This window comes from Bufo bufo, chromosome 1 (assembly GCF_905171765.1).
Source record: "Bufo bufo chromosome 1, aBufBuf1.1, whole genome shotgun sequence".
NCBI lineage: Eukaryota > Metazoa > Chordata > Amphibia > Anura > Bufonidae > Bufo > Bufo bufo.
The window spans coordinates 477,637,162-477,652,871 of record NC_053389.1 but is presented as its reverse complement, the minus strand read 5'-3'; the positions used below and the strand labels follow the sequence as shown (position 1 = coordinate 477,652,871).

Genomic DNA, 15,710 nt, shown 5'->3' with positions numbered 1-15,710 from the left:
TCCACCTCGAGGACAAAGGGCAACCCAGGGTTGGGATGCGACAGAATCGGAGCCGACACAAAGGCGGACTTTAGGGCCTCAAAAGCTCGGATGGCCTCGAGCGGCCAGACCTGGGAATTACTGCCCTTCCTGGTCAGATCCGTGAGAGGCTTGGCCAGCATGGAAAAGTCCCTGATGAACTTCCGATAATAATTGGCGAAGCCCAAAAAGCGCTGCAGGGAACGAAGACCACTGGGCTGGGGCCACTGTAAGACAGCCGAAACCTTCTCAGGATCCATGGAGAACCCCTCAGCGGAAATGATGTAACCTAAGAAGGTTACCTGGGATCGGTGAAATTCGCATTTCTCAAGCTTACCGAACAGCTTGTTCTCTCGTAACCGTTGCAACACTCGTCTGACATCCAGAATGTGGGCCTCCATGGATTCAGAATATACCAAGATGTCATCCAAATAGACTACCACACACTGCTGCAACAGGTCACGGAAAACATCGTTGATGAATTCCTGAAAGACTGCGGGCGCATTGCACAACCCAAAGGGCATAACCAAGGATTCGTAATGACCGGTCCTGGTGTTAAACGCGGTCTTCCACTCATCGCCCGCCTTGATCCTTACCAGGTTATATGCCGCCCTCAGGTCGAGTTTGGTAAAGACCGTGGCCCCTTTAAGGCGATCGAACAGCTCGGAAATCAAGGGTATCGGGTAAGCGTTCTTGATCGTGATGCGATTGAGACCCCTGTAATCGATGCAAGGCCTCAACTCACCGCCCTTCTTTTTCACAAAGAAAAATCCAGCCCCTGCCGGGGACGAAGATTTGCGAATGTGTCCGCGTGAAAGCGCCTCCCTCACGTACTCCTCCATGGCCTCATTCTCCGCTACCGACAGTGGATAGACTTTGCCACGAGGGGGAACGGCACCAGATTGTAACTCTATGGCACAATCGTATGGGCGGTGCGGAGGTAGGGCAACCGCGCGCACCTTATCGAATACATCCCGGTACTCCTCGTATTCAGGAGGCAACAGAGAGTCCGAGGAAGTACACAGCAACTTGACAGACCCATGGATGCAACTAGCCCCACACTGCGGTGACCACGAGAGGATCTCGACCGATCTCCAATCGAAAGTCGGATTATGCTTCTGGAGCCAGGGGTACCCCAAGACCACCGAGTAGTGTGGAGACGAAATAACCTGGAGGCAGACCGACTCTCTGTGAACGGCACCAATGGCTATCCCCACTGGAAGGGTCTCATGAGTCACGTGTGGCGGCAGAAGGGGTCTGCCGTCTATCGCCTCAAGAGCCAGTGGGGAACCTCGAGCCTGCAGAGGAATGGAATTGGCGGCAGCGAACACACTATCAATGAACAAACCACCAGCACCAGAGTCCACCAACGCCTGGGTCGTCACCGAGCCCCCGACCCAGGAGAGGACAACAGTGATCTGTGGTTTGTCAACACGGGAAACCGGGGACGAGGAGACTCCACCCAAGATCTGCCCCCGACAGGATCTCAGGGTACGAGCGTTTCCCGGACGGTTCGGACATGCCAACCGAAAATGCCCACCGAGACCACAGTACATGCATCGGCCCTCGCGTCTCCGGAGTGCCCTCTCCCCCTCGGACAGGCGAGCAAACCCCAGCTGCATGGGTTCACCCCCAGACAAGTCATTCCCAGGAGGCGTGGGAGGAGAGGGAGGCACGGGTGGGACAGCAAACGTAGGCACCAATCTGTTAGAAGACCTCCGCAGGTTCTCCTTAAAGGAAGGTCTCTCCCTGAGTCTGGTGTCAATCAAAATCAGGAAAGAAATAAGAGACTCGAGCTCAACTGGTAGGTCCTTAGCTGCAACCTCATCCTTCAAGGCATCCGAGAGACCATGAGAGAAAGCAGCGACCAGAGCCTCATTATTCCAGCCCACCTCTGCTGCCAGGGTACGAAACTCAATGGCGTATTCAGCTACGGATCGTGAACCCTGTCTGATGGACATAAGGAGCTTCGCAGCAGAGGCAGCACGAGCCGGCACATCGAATACCTTCCGAAGAGAAGCAACAAAACCGGAAAACTCGGCAACCACCGGATTGTTGTTCTCCCATAAAGGGCTGGCCCAGGCCAAGGCCTTGTCCGAGAGCAGCGAGATCAAGAAGCCCACCTTTGATCTCTCAGTAGGAAAGGCATGTGGCAGCAACTCGAAATAAATGCCCACCTGGTTAAGGAAACCTCGGCACTGAGTTGTCTCTCCCCCAAAGCGCTGTGGAAGAGGGGCAGAACCGGTCATACCCCGAAACACCGCAGGCGCAACAACAGGTGTCGGGGTAGACTCTGGCGCAACAACCGGAGCGGCAGTAGGAGCGAGCCCAGGAGCGACAACCGACCCATCGGCAACGGGAGCGAAATGAGCCGTGCGTTCAAGCAGGGTTTGCAACGCCACAGCAAACCGACCCAACAGGTGATCCTGCTGATCAAGTCTGGCAACCAGCGTGGGTAGCGAGGATGGCCCTGTACCGTCAGAATTCATGGCTTGGTCCTAATGTCACGGAACCATGAACCAGACGTACAACAAGAGATAAGTGAAAATAAGAAGGCTTTATTGAAAATAAAGCTGTAAAGCAAAAGTCCAAACGGATGGTGAAACCGAGCAGAGTCTTTGCGAAGCCAGAGGTCAGGAACCAGAAGGGTAGTCAGACGAAGCCAGGATCAGGAACCAGCAGGGTAGTCAGACGAAGCCAGGATCAGGAACCAGCAGGGTAGTCAGACGAAGCCAGGATCAGGAACCAGCAGGGTAGTCAGACGAAGCCAGGATCAGGAACCAGAAGCAGCAGCAGTCTTAGAAGCATGTGAACACAAGAGGACCAAGCAAGGAACTGAAGCCACAGACCTCCTATATATAAGAGCTAGGCATCCAGCTCCTCCCAGGGGAAGGAGGAGCCGCAGGGTGGAAGGCTACAAGAAACCCAGGACCCAAGATGGCCGCCAGCACATGTCAAACGAAGGAGAGCAGCAAGCAGGTAAGACCATGACACTATCTCTGTAAGATGGGTCCTAACACTAAATACTACCTGTTATGCGCCATAATGTGGCCTGCTTTCACTACATTCATTGGAAGCTGTCTGGCACAAGGAAAGGTATGAAGTGGTCTCGGCATGCATGTTGGTACCTGCATCCCTTGGAAGTAATGGAGGCCATTATGGCACCAAAAATGGTAAAAGGCAGAGTGGATCCAGCATGCATGTGGATCCAACGCTTCCTGAACTTTATGGCGGCCATTATGGTGCATAACAGCTAGTATTTAGTGTTAGGTTCCCGTCTTATAGAGATCGCCTTGACGTTCGGCAGACGGGCTCAAATGGTTTTGTACAAAATGCATTTGCCAAGCATCTCACTTTATAAATAAGTGCAGCATTAGCACTATAATATTTTTTGTGACTATGGCATTATTGTACTTTATCTGATTTGCAGGGTGCTGCTGCATTGTCTTTTTTCTCTATGTTTTTAGCCATGGCAGCATGCATTGGGATGTGCTGACTAACCCCCTTTTCTTTGCATATCTGCTGATTGGCTGGCTGCACAGCATTATGGGTCATATCGCATTCTTGGGCTTCTTAATTTCACTTTGTAACACGTATAGCTACAAATTTAGGAAAAAACTTTTTCTTACCATGAGGCGTAAGGAAATTCAGATTTGTTACAAATGGAATTTTTCCTGAAATTCTGATTGAAGTCAATTAGTTTCACTTTGATTCGCTCAACACTAGTTCTGACGTGTGGGATCTGAATTTGTGCTTTGGAAACTAAATTCGTTTTGGGCTAAGGGTCTAAATTATTTGCCAAGCTATGACCTTCATTGTGACAGTCAACTGTAGTTCATAGAGATAACTTCACTATGGATGACAGTACTACTGTAGTTGGATTTCTAGCAGTTTTGAGGTTCCCTGATCTGAAAACAACTATTCTACTGCAACTTTTGTACAGGATTTTCCCTATTTTAATGTAAAAAGTGAAAAACACAACAAATCGACTGCAAAATCTGTATGCCATTCATATGGATGCCCTAATTAGACCAAATGCAAGGAGAACCCTTTTTAAGTTGTATTCCAGTTAGATAGAAAGCTATTAGATGTATTGGGGTCTGATTGCTGAGACCTCCACAAATCAAGAGAACAGGGACCCCAAATTATGTAAAATATGTTAGCTTTTGCATATTTTTATATATTAATTAAGGGTGTTTTATTTCTAATACACTTCTTTACAGTTGACTAAAGTAGGTATGTGTTGGGCGAGCACTCTAACATCAGGCTTGAGCTAACATAAATCACACATTTATTACATAAAACAAAATGAAGCAGTATAACCAATATAAAATCAATATAAAAAACAGATAGTCGCAATATTCACAAAGGGGGCAATTCCAGTGCGCCACCATAAAAGTCTGTATTATAATATGGATCTCTTTACCATACATGCGCATGTAATACTCTTTGTTTCATATGCGAAGCCTGGGGGATTGATATTGTGTCGCAAAATAATCTCAGTGGAAGGGATAGTGACATATCCCGAAACACGTCTGGTAACGTCGCACACCTGCTGAAATATTTCCAGTCGCATGGCCATGCGGACATTTCCATAAAGAAATCGAAAAACTGGATTTTGGTTCTACATACAAGAGACGCTAGATCTGGATGAAACCGAAGTCTCGCGATTGTGTTCCCGCGAGCTTTCGACAATACAGATCTCGATAATACATACTCGAGAAGTGTGACGCGAGACGCCGGAATTTTCCCGCACCGCTCGCCCCTCGTCAAGTTAGCGGAGACACCACGGACAACCCCTGAAGGAAGGAGGTAAGCGGCTGAATAGCCGACATCGTCATCTATTACAACTCAACTTAAAGTCGTATACAACTATTTGTGACAGTTCTAATACTACTACTCCTCGGACTATATTAGAACTCATCCGAAAGTAATATCAATACCTCCACTGTCTGCGAATATTTTTTGTGACACAATATCAATCCCCCAGGCTTCGCATATGAAACAAAGAGTATTACATCCGCATGTATGGTAAAGAGATCCATATTATAATACAGACTTTTATGGTGCCGCACTGAAATTGCCCCCGTTGTGAATATTGCGACTATCTGTTTTTTATATTGATTTTATATTGGTTATACTGCTTCATTTTGTTTTATATTTTAGATGTAATAAATGTGTGATTTATGTTAGCTCAAGCCTGATGTTAGAGTGCTCGCCCAACACATACCTACTTTAGTCATCTCTTTTTTCAGAGAGGCAGGGTGTCCTCTCATTTGGGTTGGCAGCACCATACCATAGGTAATAGGGAGTGAGCCACCACCACAACAGAATATTGCTTATTTACAGTCATTGTAGTTGTAGTTAATTACAGTAATTTAATTCCACTTTGTGAATATTAAATCTTTGAGCTTTCTAAGGATTTATTAATTTCCGAGAGGTCACTTTTTGCTTCTAAAGTGAACATGCCTGCTTTGTCATTTAGAGGAAACTAAATGTTCACAGCTGAAAACCCCAGAAACCGATCTACTAACAGAAAAATAGAAACAAGAAGCACCACAACGCCTATCTAACACCATCTCCTTTTAAGAAGCCTGTGAAATATGACTAATTGTGACGTGTCACAAGAAGTTTTGTGGGGTATATATACCTGCTATGTTGTACATGAAAGACATTCTCTTCTTTACAAGAAGGTCCACCTAGACTTAGAAATACACTAATTTCACCTGCTTCATCCTGAGAAATGATGACATATTTCAAGATATTTCTCCTTCATTGTGCAGTCCTTTGTTATATTGGACAAATCAATGGATATAATATTAACCTTAAGATAGCACGTGATGACATTGAAAAACTGAGAAAATATTTGGTAAGTACTGCTAGAGTAGGAATTCATAGAGACCATTGAAACTTTCATAAAATATGAATGCTAATCACTGCTTTCTCGCTCATCTGGGCATACTAATATTTGTGGATTGAGTGGCTGTATTCATCATTATATGGTATTGTATTTAGTTGTTCAGTTTTCTGTATCATGTTTTGCTTTGTACCTACGGTATTTTATTATTATATAGTTATTTTGGGGTATTTATGTCATTGATTTTCAGTATTATACCTAAACTGGAAAGTTTGATGGAAATTATTAACTTGCAAATGTGGTCAAACTTTCAAAAGCTGCTGCATTGTGCAGGAAGTGGCGATTTGTAACAGCATGTCAACAATAGCAGAGCATTCACTTAACTTTATAACCATGCACACAGTTTTTGCTTAAAATAGAGTGGCGAAATGTCCAGAAATTGATTGTGTCCAAGTTGGAAATGCATTCAGCATTGCAGTCACTATAATAAGTTTGCTGTTAGCAATGACCAGATGTCTACAGTATGTGACCATGGAAAATATTTTCTAGTTTTCTAGCATAATTGCACTGAAAGGAATGTCACACTGAACACTACGGGGGATATTTATTAAGACCGGCGTATTGCACACTGGTCTTAATCTTTCCCCCGCTGGCATCAGATGCGCCACAATTATTAAGAGATTTTTTTTCTCTTAATAATTGTAGTGCATCTGTGTAGGTCAAAACTATGCTGTGTAGGTCAAAACTATGCGAGCAAAGAAGCTGCTGTAGATTTCAGATATAATCTACAATGTGCTATACTGGTATCTGGGCCTCCACTGCCCACTCTGTCCACTTTTGTAGAAAAGTGAAGAGCAGGGAGCAAAACCCATAAAAATTCACAAATTTTGGAGCATGCCCCAAACGTTGTGACCTTTTGCTTTTAGTTTTCTGGAGTACAGGGGATGATAAATGTCTGATTCCCCCACCATTTTTTCTGACAAGAATCAGAATAAGAGGGCATAGCTTCCACGTTGCCTTCTGTGCAACCTTTACCAAAAAAAGCGGCAACAGCTCTGCACACAGGAAAGTGACAGTAAGCCAAGTCTGGTGCATGCTAGTTTTTGTAGAGGAACTATAAATCATTTTGAATGATATAGCTACTGTATCTGTGTTCATCAGATCCAGCAGGACAATGGACACTTTTGTACTTTTTCTTTATGGTTGCATTACTTGCTACATTACTTGCTATAATTTCCTAAATGTTTTAATATATTTTCTACTATTTTCATAAATTAACAATGCTTATGTTTTTAGCAACAGAATTCAAAAGACACAAATGACACAAATGACACTGAAGACACTGCCATTTTTTCAAAGCTGCTGGATGACTGGAAGGAGGTATGTACATAAGAGGATTTATAAACCTACCAAAATTGTATATCTACTATGTTTAAAATGTATTCTGTTTACTATGTATTGCACTATGATATCGAAAGCATTGCATGTATATAGTGAAAGCTAACCTTGTGTATATTGTGGTTTGATACTAAGGTTCAATTCTGGTCATATTCTCTAAAGGTTAAATTGTGATAAAAAAATTCTTGACTATAGTAAAATAAATTTGATGTCCAAATGCAAGGCTATGAAGTCACTAACAAACTGACAAATGTACAAGAATTATGTCACAAATTGGAGAAAAAAAGCTTGCACAGATGCCATGTGCCAGATTTGCTTTGCATTTTAGACACTTCTTGCGCCTTAATGGACAATTGTCAGGAAAGTGGAATATTAAAATGCAATTAATTTGCAAAATACTATTCTAAAGTGAGCAATATAAGAGGTGGCATAACGTATACACCAAATCTATCATACAGTGTGTTAGCTTTGGCACATCTTCTGCCTGTATTCTCTTGGTTTATGGTGTCTTCATTTTAGACAATATTAACAAATCTGTCCTAGTGTGATTAAAAAACAAATCCTATGGTCCAATGGATACTTCCCTCAAAGAGAAAAACGATTGAAACAGTTCTGGCAAGAGCCATGTGATAGGGAGCAAGTCACATGTTGCAAGCGACATACTTTAAAGTTAATGGAGCAAAAGCCACATGCGATTTGCAACCTGTGACACAAAATCCATCAGGTCGCGTTGCAGTCATGGCATGTCATGTGTTGCAATGCAACACCACTGACAATCATTTGATCCTGTGTCATCCAACTTTCATGTCGATATGTAACCCCATTCCTTAGTGATGGTTGATCATCTTCTTCATTTACACAAACCAATGACCACACTTAGAAAGACTTGATCGTAATTGGCCAGTTTTAAGCTGTTTTATAGGGGTTGTCCAAGATAAGTCCTGCAATATCCTAATCTAAAAAAATATCTTATACTTACGCCTTTCTTCAGTGGCGCTGGTCTGGATCTACTGCCCATGCTTCTTTACAAACGTATGTCATGACTACAGCAAATCGTTCTCAGTGGTAGACCATAAGGTTTTCTGCAGCCATGATTGCAGTGTTCACCTGTCATATACCAGCCTGCCCCCTCTGCGGTTTGTAAACAAGCAATAGTAGAAGGTCTGGACCACAGAGGAGAATGCTGGAGAAAGAGGTCAGTATATGGTCATTTTGTATTTTGGGCTATTAGGCTTGTCTAAGATTTTTAATTATTTAATTAATTATCCCTTTGTGTTGGGTGTATATGGTGGAGAAAACTTTTGTAAGTAATGATAGCTTTACATACTAGAGCTAAGAGAATATGTTTTTTAGTGGACATTGGACACTGGTTAAATTCTGGTTATATTCTCTTGAAGCTAAGGCTACTTTTACACTCGCGTTTGGTGCGGATCCGTCCTGTATCTGCACAGACAGATCTGCACCAATAATGCAAATGCTTGTATCTGTTCATAACAGATCCGTTTGCATTGTTCATTCAAAAAAAAGTCTAAGTCAAAACTGATCCGTCTTGACTTACATTGAAAATCAATGGGGGACGGATCTGTTTTCAATTGCACCATATTGTGTCAGTGAAAAACGGATCCGTCCCCATTGACTTACATTGTAAGTCAAGATGGATCCGTTTGGCTCTGCATAGTCAGACGGACACCAAAACGCTCCAAGCTGCGTTTTAGTGACCATCTAAAAAACGCAACGAAGACCAAACGCAGCCAAATTGATGCATTCTGAACGGATCCTTATCCATTCAGAATGCATTGGGGCTAAACTGACCAGTTTTGGGCCGCTTGTGAGAGCCCTGAAATGGATTTCACAATCGGACCCAGAAACGCCAGCGTGAAAGTAGCCTAAATTCTGATTGGAAAATTCTTGACTGTAGTAAAGCAAATTTGATGTACAAACGCCAGGTCATAAAATCACTAACAAACTGGCAAGTGGACTACAATTTTGTCACAAATATCTTTGCATAGATGCAGTGTGTTAGATTTGTTGTTTTGTGTTTTAGACACTTTTCGCGCCTTACTGGACAATTTAGAAAATTGTCAAAAAAGTGGAATCCTAAAATGTTTATTGTTACATTTATCTAAAACTAGGATCACAAACTCACACTTTTATAGAAGTGAATCAGGCTAGGGTGTAACCCCATTTGCGGGGAGGGGTACTCTATATTGTAATCCTCCTATCTCATGCTAAATAAAAATCGCTTATATGGTTATACCTTTCTGTATCATATTGATACTCTCCGCTTAGTTGAAAACCATGCTGTGATGTCTGCATGAGTTCCCCCGCTTACATAGACATTTCCCAGAATCGCTACATGACACAAGCGGTGAACGCCGAGCAGCGGGCCGGTGATGATGATTACACCCCCCACCGCTCCTATTGGCTGTTCCCAGAGACCGTCATAGTGCCGGTATGCTGCCAAACTGCACGCCAATCTGTGCAGTATCTTAGTGTGGTACACTTACTAAACAATCCTGCACCTGCTCCTGATGAAATGCGGGCTCCCCATCGCAGACTAAGGGCTAGCTGGCAGGGGTGGGAAATCCTGTATGGGCACTGCAATTACCATGCTTATATAGGGAGACAAGATACATATCCCAGACAATACCTGCAGCTAGATAGATTAGGCAGTTTCTGGCAACATAGTAATTGCTCCATACACTAGTGGGCAACTGCTTGATTGCTATAGTGGAAGTGCTGCTGATTAATGCGCTCAGGGACAACATAGCAATTGCTGTATACATCAGTGGGCAATTTCCTCTGTATTGCAGCAACACTGTCACTTTATTAATGCTCAACAAAGTGCTAGATAGCATCAGTGGGTGCTGAGAGGTATGTCTCTCTGTCTCAACATATCTATTTTTGAGATAGGAGGATTACAATATAGGGTACCCCTCCCCCGCAAATGGGGTTACACCCTAACCTGATTCACTTCTATAAAAGTGTGAGTTTGTGATTCCTAGGTTTAGATAAATTTAACAATAAAGATTTATTATTTTGTTCTTAACGTTCTATTTAGGCAAGGTTTGAGTTTCAAATTGTAGGAACGTATACATACATATACTTATTTTCTAAATTGCAATCCTAAAATGTGCCAAATTTCTTCACTTGCAAAATAATATTCTAAAGTAAGGCTTACTTGCAGCAAAGCTATCTGACAGGCTGTGTCGGAGGAAAACAACCTGCCAGTGTTCTCCGAATCTCCGGAAATGCTGTGTGACCGCCAGACCCCAATGACTATAATGGGTTCGGGCTGCTCCGTGACCAGACGAAAAATGTTGTGTGCAGTGCTTTTTGTCTGCCGAATCCCGTCATTTATGGCGGTAAGCACCCAGATCCCCGCCGGATTCCATTATAGGTAATGGGGTCCAGCGGGCAAGCAGAACTATCCGGCTATGCTGGATCTAGAGAACTTCAGCAAGCTGTTCTCTGCTGGAACAGCTCATCCGCTAGCTTTGCCACAAATGTGAAGTTAGCCTAAGCTAATTAGAGATGACATAAGTTATACACCAAATCTATCACTGCTTTCCCTACACAGAATTGACTGTTGATTTTTACTATATTTACTTCCTGGTTTATTATATGCACCCATTTTTTGTTAAATTAAATAATCAACAATGAATTATGTTATTTCAACCTTTCAGGAAAGTGAAAAGAAACTGTTATTGAGCCAGATTGTTCCTATGTACCTGAAGATGCTTGACTCCATGAAAGTAAATGGAGAAGTAAATGACAGTATTACTAATTTGACACAGATGCTTTACACATCAAATAAAGATTATTTGGAGAAAACTGACCAAAAAATGAAAAGACTGAATGAACTGAAAAAAGTGCAGGTATGATAAAATGAGTGATTATGGGAAGCTATGAATGTTAAATGCTTCCTAGGCATAGATTCAATTGAACCTACAGTGGTTTAGTAAGTCACATTTGGAAGTTAGATATGTTCAGAAATAAAGTGAACTACTAGAATTACAGTTATATGTGAAACATGACAATTGTATGGCTTGCTCCTGATCAGTTTGACATTCTGCTGCCATGTACTCACACATTCTATGGTTCAAATCACTATATCAAAAAGTGCAGTGGTATGTTTCCAAAAAATGCTGTCTGTGAAATCACCCTTTAGAGGCCCCATGATACCCTGAATTATTTCTCTGCAAAATAAAACATAGACCAGTTATTCAACTTCAAAGACAACAACCAGTATGCTTGAAGTCCTGGGCCATATCGGCCATAGCACTTGTACATATTTGTTTTATTTCAGAAATATATCCAGAAGTACAGTAAAGTGCATTATATAACCAGTCATTAAAAATATGTGTGCAAATTGTGCAATGTTAATTCTACAGTACCTACTGAGAACATTTAGAAGAAAGTGACCAAGCACTTAATGCAAAATGTCCCAGTACACAATTACAATACTGTCCTCCCATTTTGTAAGGACTGCAAGTGACATATAATCAAACATAAAGACAAAAATGGTACAAACATACTACATGCAAGCTATAAGATCTTTCCTTTCTGACCTGGTTGCTGGGTTAGAGTGACCTACAAATTTAGAAGGAGAAAATAAATTGTACATTGTAGGCAAAATTTACTGTCTACATTGTGTAAACATATATATATATATATATATATATATATATATATATTTAAAGCTGAACTTTCATGAATGGCAAAAAAAAATTACCTTATGCAGAAAACTTCAACATAAATATGCTATACTCAATATAGTAGAAAGTACTAATGACATGTTTTTTTTCCTAAAAATAGATGTCAGACATAAAAATTCAACGTGCAGCCATCAAAGAATTATTGCGTGTTCTCCGAGACGTTTCTACTCTTCAAGGTGAACAAAAACCAAGCTCAAATAAATGCAAAAGAGAAAACATACGAAGAAGAAGAGGATGTTAGTCGACGAGTTTCTAACAAACAGTACTACCATAAAGATTGCTAGCTACGATAAATGAACAAACAAATATATTTATAATATTTATCTACTTTTAATTATATTTTGTATTCAGAAAAAAATGTATTTATTTATTTTTATTTATTTGGTGCTAACTGACAATAAACAGTTCTATTATTTATAAATTAAGTCTCCTGTCTCATGAATGAGGGCTCATGCTCACAAACGTATTTTTGGACCCCATCCGATCTGCATTTTTGCGGGTCGGATGCGGATCCATTCACTTAAATTGGGCTGCAAAATGGGGCTGCTGTCCACACCCGCATATCCATTCCAAGCAGTCCGCAAAATTATAGAACATGTTCTATTCTTGTCCATATGGAAAAGGATAGGACTGTTTTATTTCTGTTCCGTAAAATACAGAATGCACACAGCCAGTATTCGTGTTTTGTGGCAAAGGTTCTGGATTCTGCAGCATGGAAAAAAGAAGTGACATGCTCATTCTTGGTGTAGATTCTAGGGTTGAGAAGAGGTTGTAAAGTTCAGGTTCATACCAAACTTTAGGAGTTTTGGACCCCGGACCCGAACTTTTCAGTAAAAGTTTGGGTTCGAGTTCGGTGTTTGGCGAGTTAATGGCGCTTTTTGAATGGCTGCAGAGCAGCCAATCAACAAGCGTTTAACTCGTGTGCCCTTAGAAGCCATCACAGCCATGCCTACTAATGGCATGGCTGTGATTGGCCAGTGCAGCATGTGACCCAGCCTCTATATAAGCTGGAGTCACGTAGCGCCGCACGTCACTCTGCTCATACTAGTGTAGGGATAGGATGCTGCTGCTGTGAGGGAGAAAATAGGAAAGAATCTATCTATCAGAAGTGCTTGTTGTTAACTCTGCAATCTACAGCGATTTTGTTTTTTGGGTGCAGTGCAACATTTTTTTACCCTTCCCTGAGCCCAGTGACACAGAAAAATAAGTTTTATCCGTCTTTTAGTTAGGTGAGCATCGGCGGCCATTTTGTGCAAGTTCAGTGCACCAGCACTGCACATGTGCCAGGGACATTAATTTAACCCTGTTCTTTTAGTTCAGTGGGCAACATATACCCATTTTTTAAGTGCACCTGCACTGCATATGTGCCGGGGTAGGCAAAATAATATAGGGAATCGGTCTGTGAGTTCAGGGACCCAGGGGGTGACATATTCAATTTTTTTTCTGTAAAGTACAATGCAAGTAAATCCATCTGTTAGATTCTGTGGGGATACATTTATTTTTTATTTTTTGCTAAAAAGTACATTTGCGCCCTGCACTGCATTTGTGATAGTCCAATACAAGCGTTAAATACCTCTGTTATATTCTGGTTTTAAAAAAACACCCATTTTGTGCAAGATACTACATTTGGGGCCTTTGCTGCATTTGTTACAGTACAATACAAGCATTAAATTCTGCTGTTATATTCTGGTTTTAAAAAACACTAAATTTGTGCAAGATACTACAATTGCGGCCTTTGCTGCATTTCTGACAGTCCAATACAAACGTTAAATACTGCAGTAATATTCTGGTTTTAAAAAAGCACCCATTTTGTGCTAGATACTACATATGTGGCCTTTGCTGCATTTGTGACAGTGCAATACAATCTTTAAATACTGCAGTTATATTCTGGTTTTAAAAAAAACACCCATTTTGTAATTGATATTACATTTGGGGCCTTTGCTGCATTTGTGACAGTCCAATACAAGCGTTAAATAATGCTGTTATATTCTGGTTTAAAAAAACACCCATTTTGTGCAAGACACTACATTTGGAGCCTTTGCTGCATTTGTGACAGTCTAATACAAACGTTAAATACCGCTGTTATATTCTGGTTTTAAAAAAACACCCATTTTGTAATTGATATTACATTTGGGGCCCTTGCTGCATTTGTGACAGTCCAATACAAGCTTTAAATACTGCAGTTATATTCTTTTTTTTTTTTTTTTTACATTTTGGGCAAGACGCTACATTTGGGGCCTTTGCTGCATTTGTGACAGTCCAATACAAGCGTTATATACCGCTGTTATATTTTGGTTTAAAAACAAAAAACACCCATTTTGTGCAAGACACTAAATTTGGGGCCTTTTCTGCATTTCTGACAGTCCAATACAAGCGTTAAATACTGCTGCTATATTCTGGTTTTAAAAAAACACCCATTTTGTGCAAGACACTACATTTGAGGCCCTTGCTGCATTTGTGACAGTCCAATACAAGCTTTAAATACTGCAGTTATATTCTGGTTTAAAAAAAAACACCCATTTTGTGCAAGACACTACATTTGGGGCCTTCGCTGCATTTCTGACAGTCCAATACAACCAGTCAATACTGCAGTTACATTGTTGGTTGTGTGACCTCAAGACATTTTTCCTCTTTATGACACCGGCACTGCCTTAGTGAACTTAATTGTTGACTATTGGCGGTTACATTGTCGCCTTACATAAACCATCTGTTAGTTTAGTTGGTGAACGCAAAGAATGAGGAGAGCGTCAAAAAAGGTACGTGGCCTCGGTCGTGGTGCTGCTGGTGTTGGTGGACCTCCTGTTGCAGGGAGAGGACGTGGTCGATCTGTGCCAGCTACACGCTGTAATGACCGACGACACGCACAGGGAGGAAAACAGGGAAAGCCCTGCCCAAGGGAGAGGGAAAGGTGGTGACCCCTAACTCACCTTGCGGCTGGCACCTGACTGCCCTGACGTCCCTAGACGGGTTCCTCACCCGTGCGGCGATCGCGTGCCTAAACCCTGGCTTTCCCTAATATGAGCCCTGGATAGTGAACAGGCCGGTGGGATCGCTAGTCCACACCACTATCACTAAGAGGGAAACACCAGGGAGAGGACAGACAAAACAGACAAACACATACACCCAGGTGGGCGACCACAATAAACCAAAAAGGTCCAACAGGGATCTGGAGGGTAGCGTACTGGACCAACTACCAGCGAACGCAGCAACACAGCTCCAGAAGGTCAGAATAGATGTCCAGGCAGGAAGCTCTATCTCTGGCAACCAGAGAAGTGTGAGAGAGAAATATAAGGAGGTCTGGGAGTGCTGGACAAGGAGCTACGGATCCCTGAGTGAGTCAAAAGGGTTTGCTAAGCAAACCCAGAAAGCTACCATAAGGAAAACAGCCCTATCTTAAATAGAGCGTGCAGCCAACCGCTGCGACTTCCTGACCCCGGGTATAACGGAGTCAGGCGTGGTCCTCGACACCCTCGTGACAGTACCCCCCTCTCTACGAGGGGCCTCCGGACACTCAGGACCAGGTCTCCCAGGATGAGAGGCATGAAAAACCCGAACTAACCTGTCGGCGCTTACCTCAGACGCAGGAACCCACATTCTTTCCTCGGGACCGTAACCTCTCCAATGCACCAGATATTGAAGAGAGCGGCGGACCCGACGAGAATTAACAATTTTGGATATCTGAAATTCTAGGTTACCATCCACGACAACAGGAGGGGGTG

General features: G+C 42.4%; 1 protein-coding gene across 1 annotated transcript; it reads left to right on the top strand.

Moving 5' to 3' along the window:
* Nucleotides 1-5,712: 5,712 nt before the first annotated feature.
* On the top strand, nucleotides 5,713-12,398 carry LOC120980459 (interferon gamma-like). Its single transcript, XM_040409587.1, has 4 exons — nucleotides 5,713-5,887; nucleotides 7,172-7,255; nucleotides 10,960-11,151; nucleotides 12,092-12,398. The coding sequence occupies exons 1-4, from the start codon at nucleotides 5,762-5,764 to the stop codon at nucleotides 12,230-12,232; spliced, it is 543 nt and encodes a 180-aa protein (XP_040265521.1). The 5' UTR covers nucleotides 5,713-5,761; the 3' UTR covers nucleotides 12,233-12,398.
* Nucleotides 12,399-15,710: the final 3,312 nt, after the last annotated feature.

What these genes read in the sequence shown, in the direction of transcription:
- LOC120980459 (XM_040409587.1), top strand. Translation starts at nt 5,762, where the DNA reads ATGATGACATATTTCAAGATATTTCTCCTTCATTGTGCAGTCCTTTGT. An exon ending in TGCTGGATGACTGGAAGGAG is followed by an intron (nt 7,256 to 10,959) that starts GTATGTACATAA and finishes TCAACCTTTCAG; the next exon opens with GAAAGTGAAAAGAAACTGTT. An exon ending in ATGAACTGAAAAAAGTGCAG is followed by an intron (nt 11,152 to 12,091) that starts GTATGATAAAAT and finishes TCCTAAAAATAG; the next exon opens with ATGTCAGACATAAAAATTCA.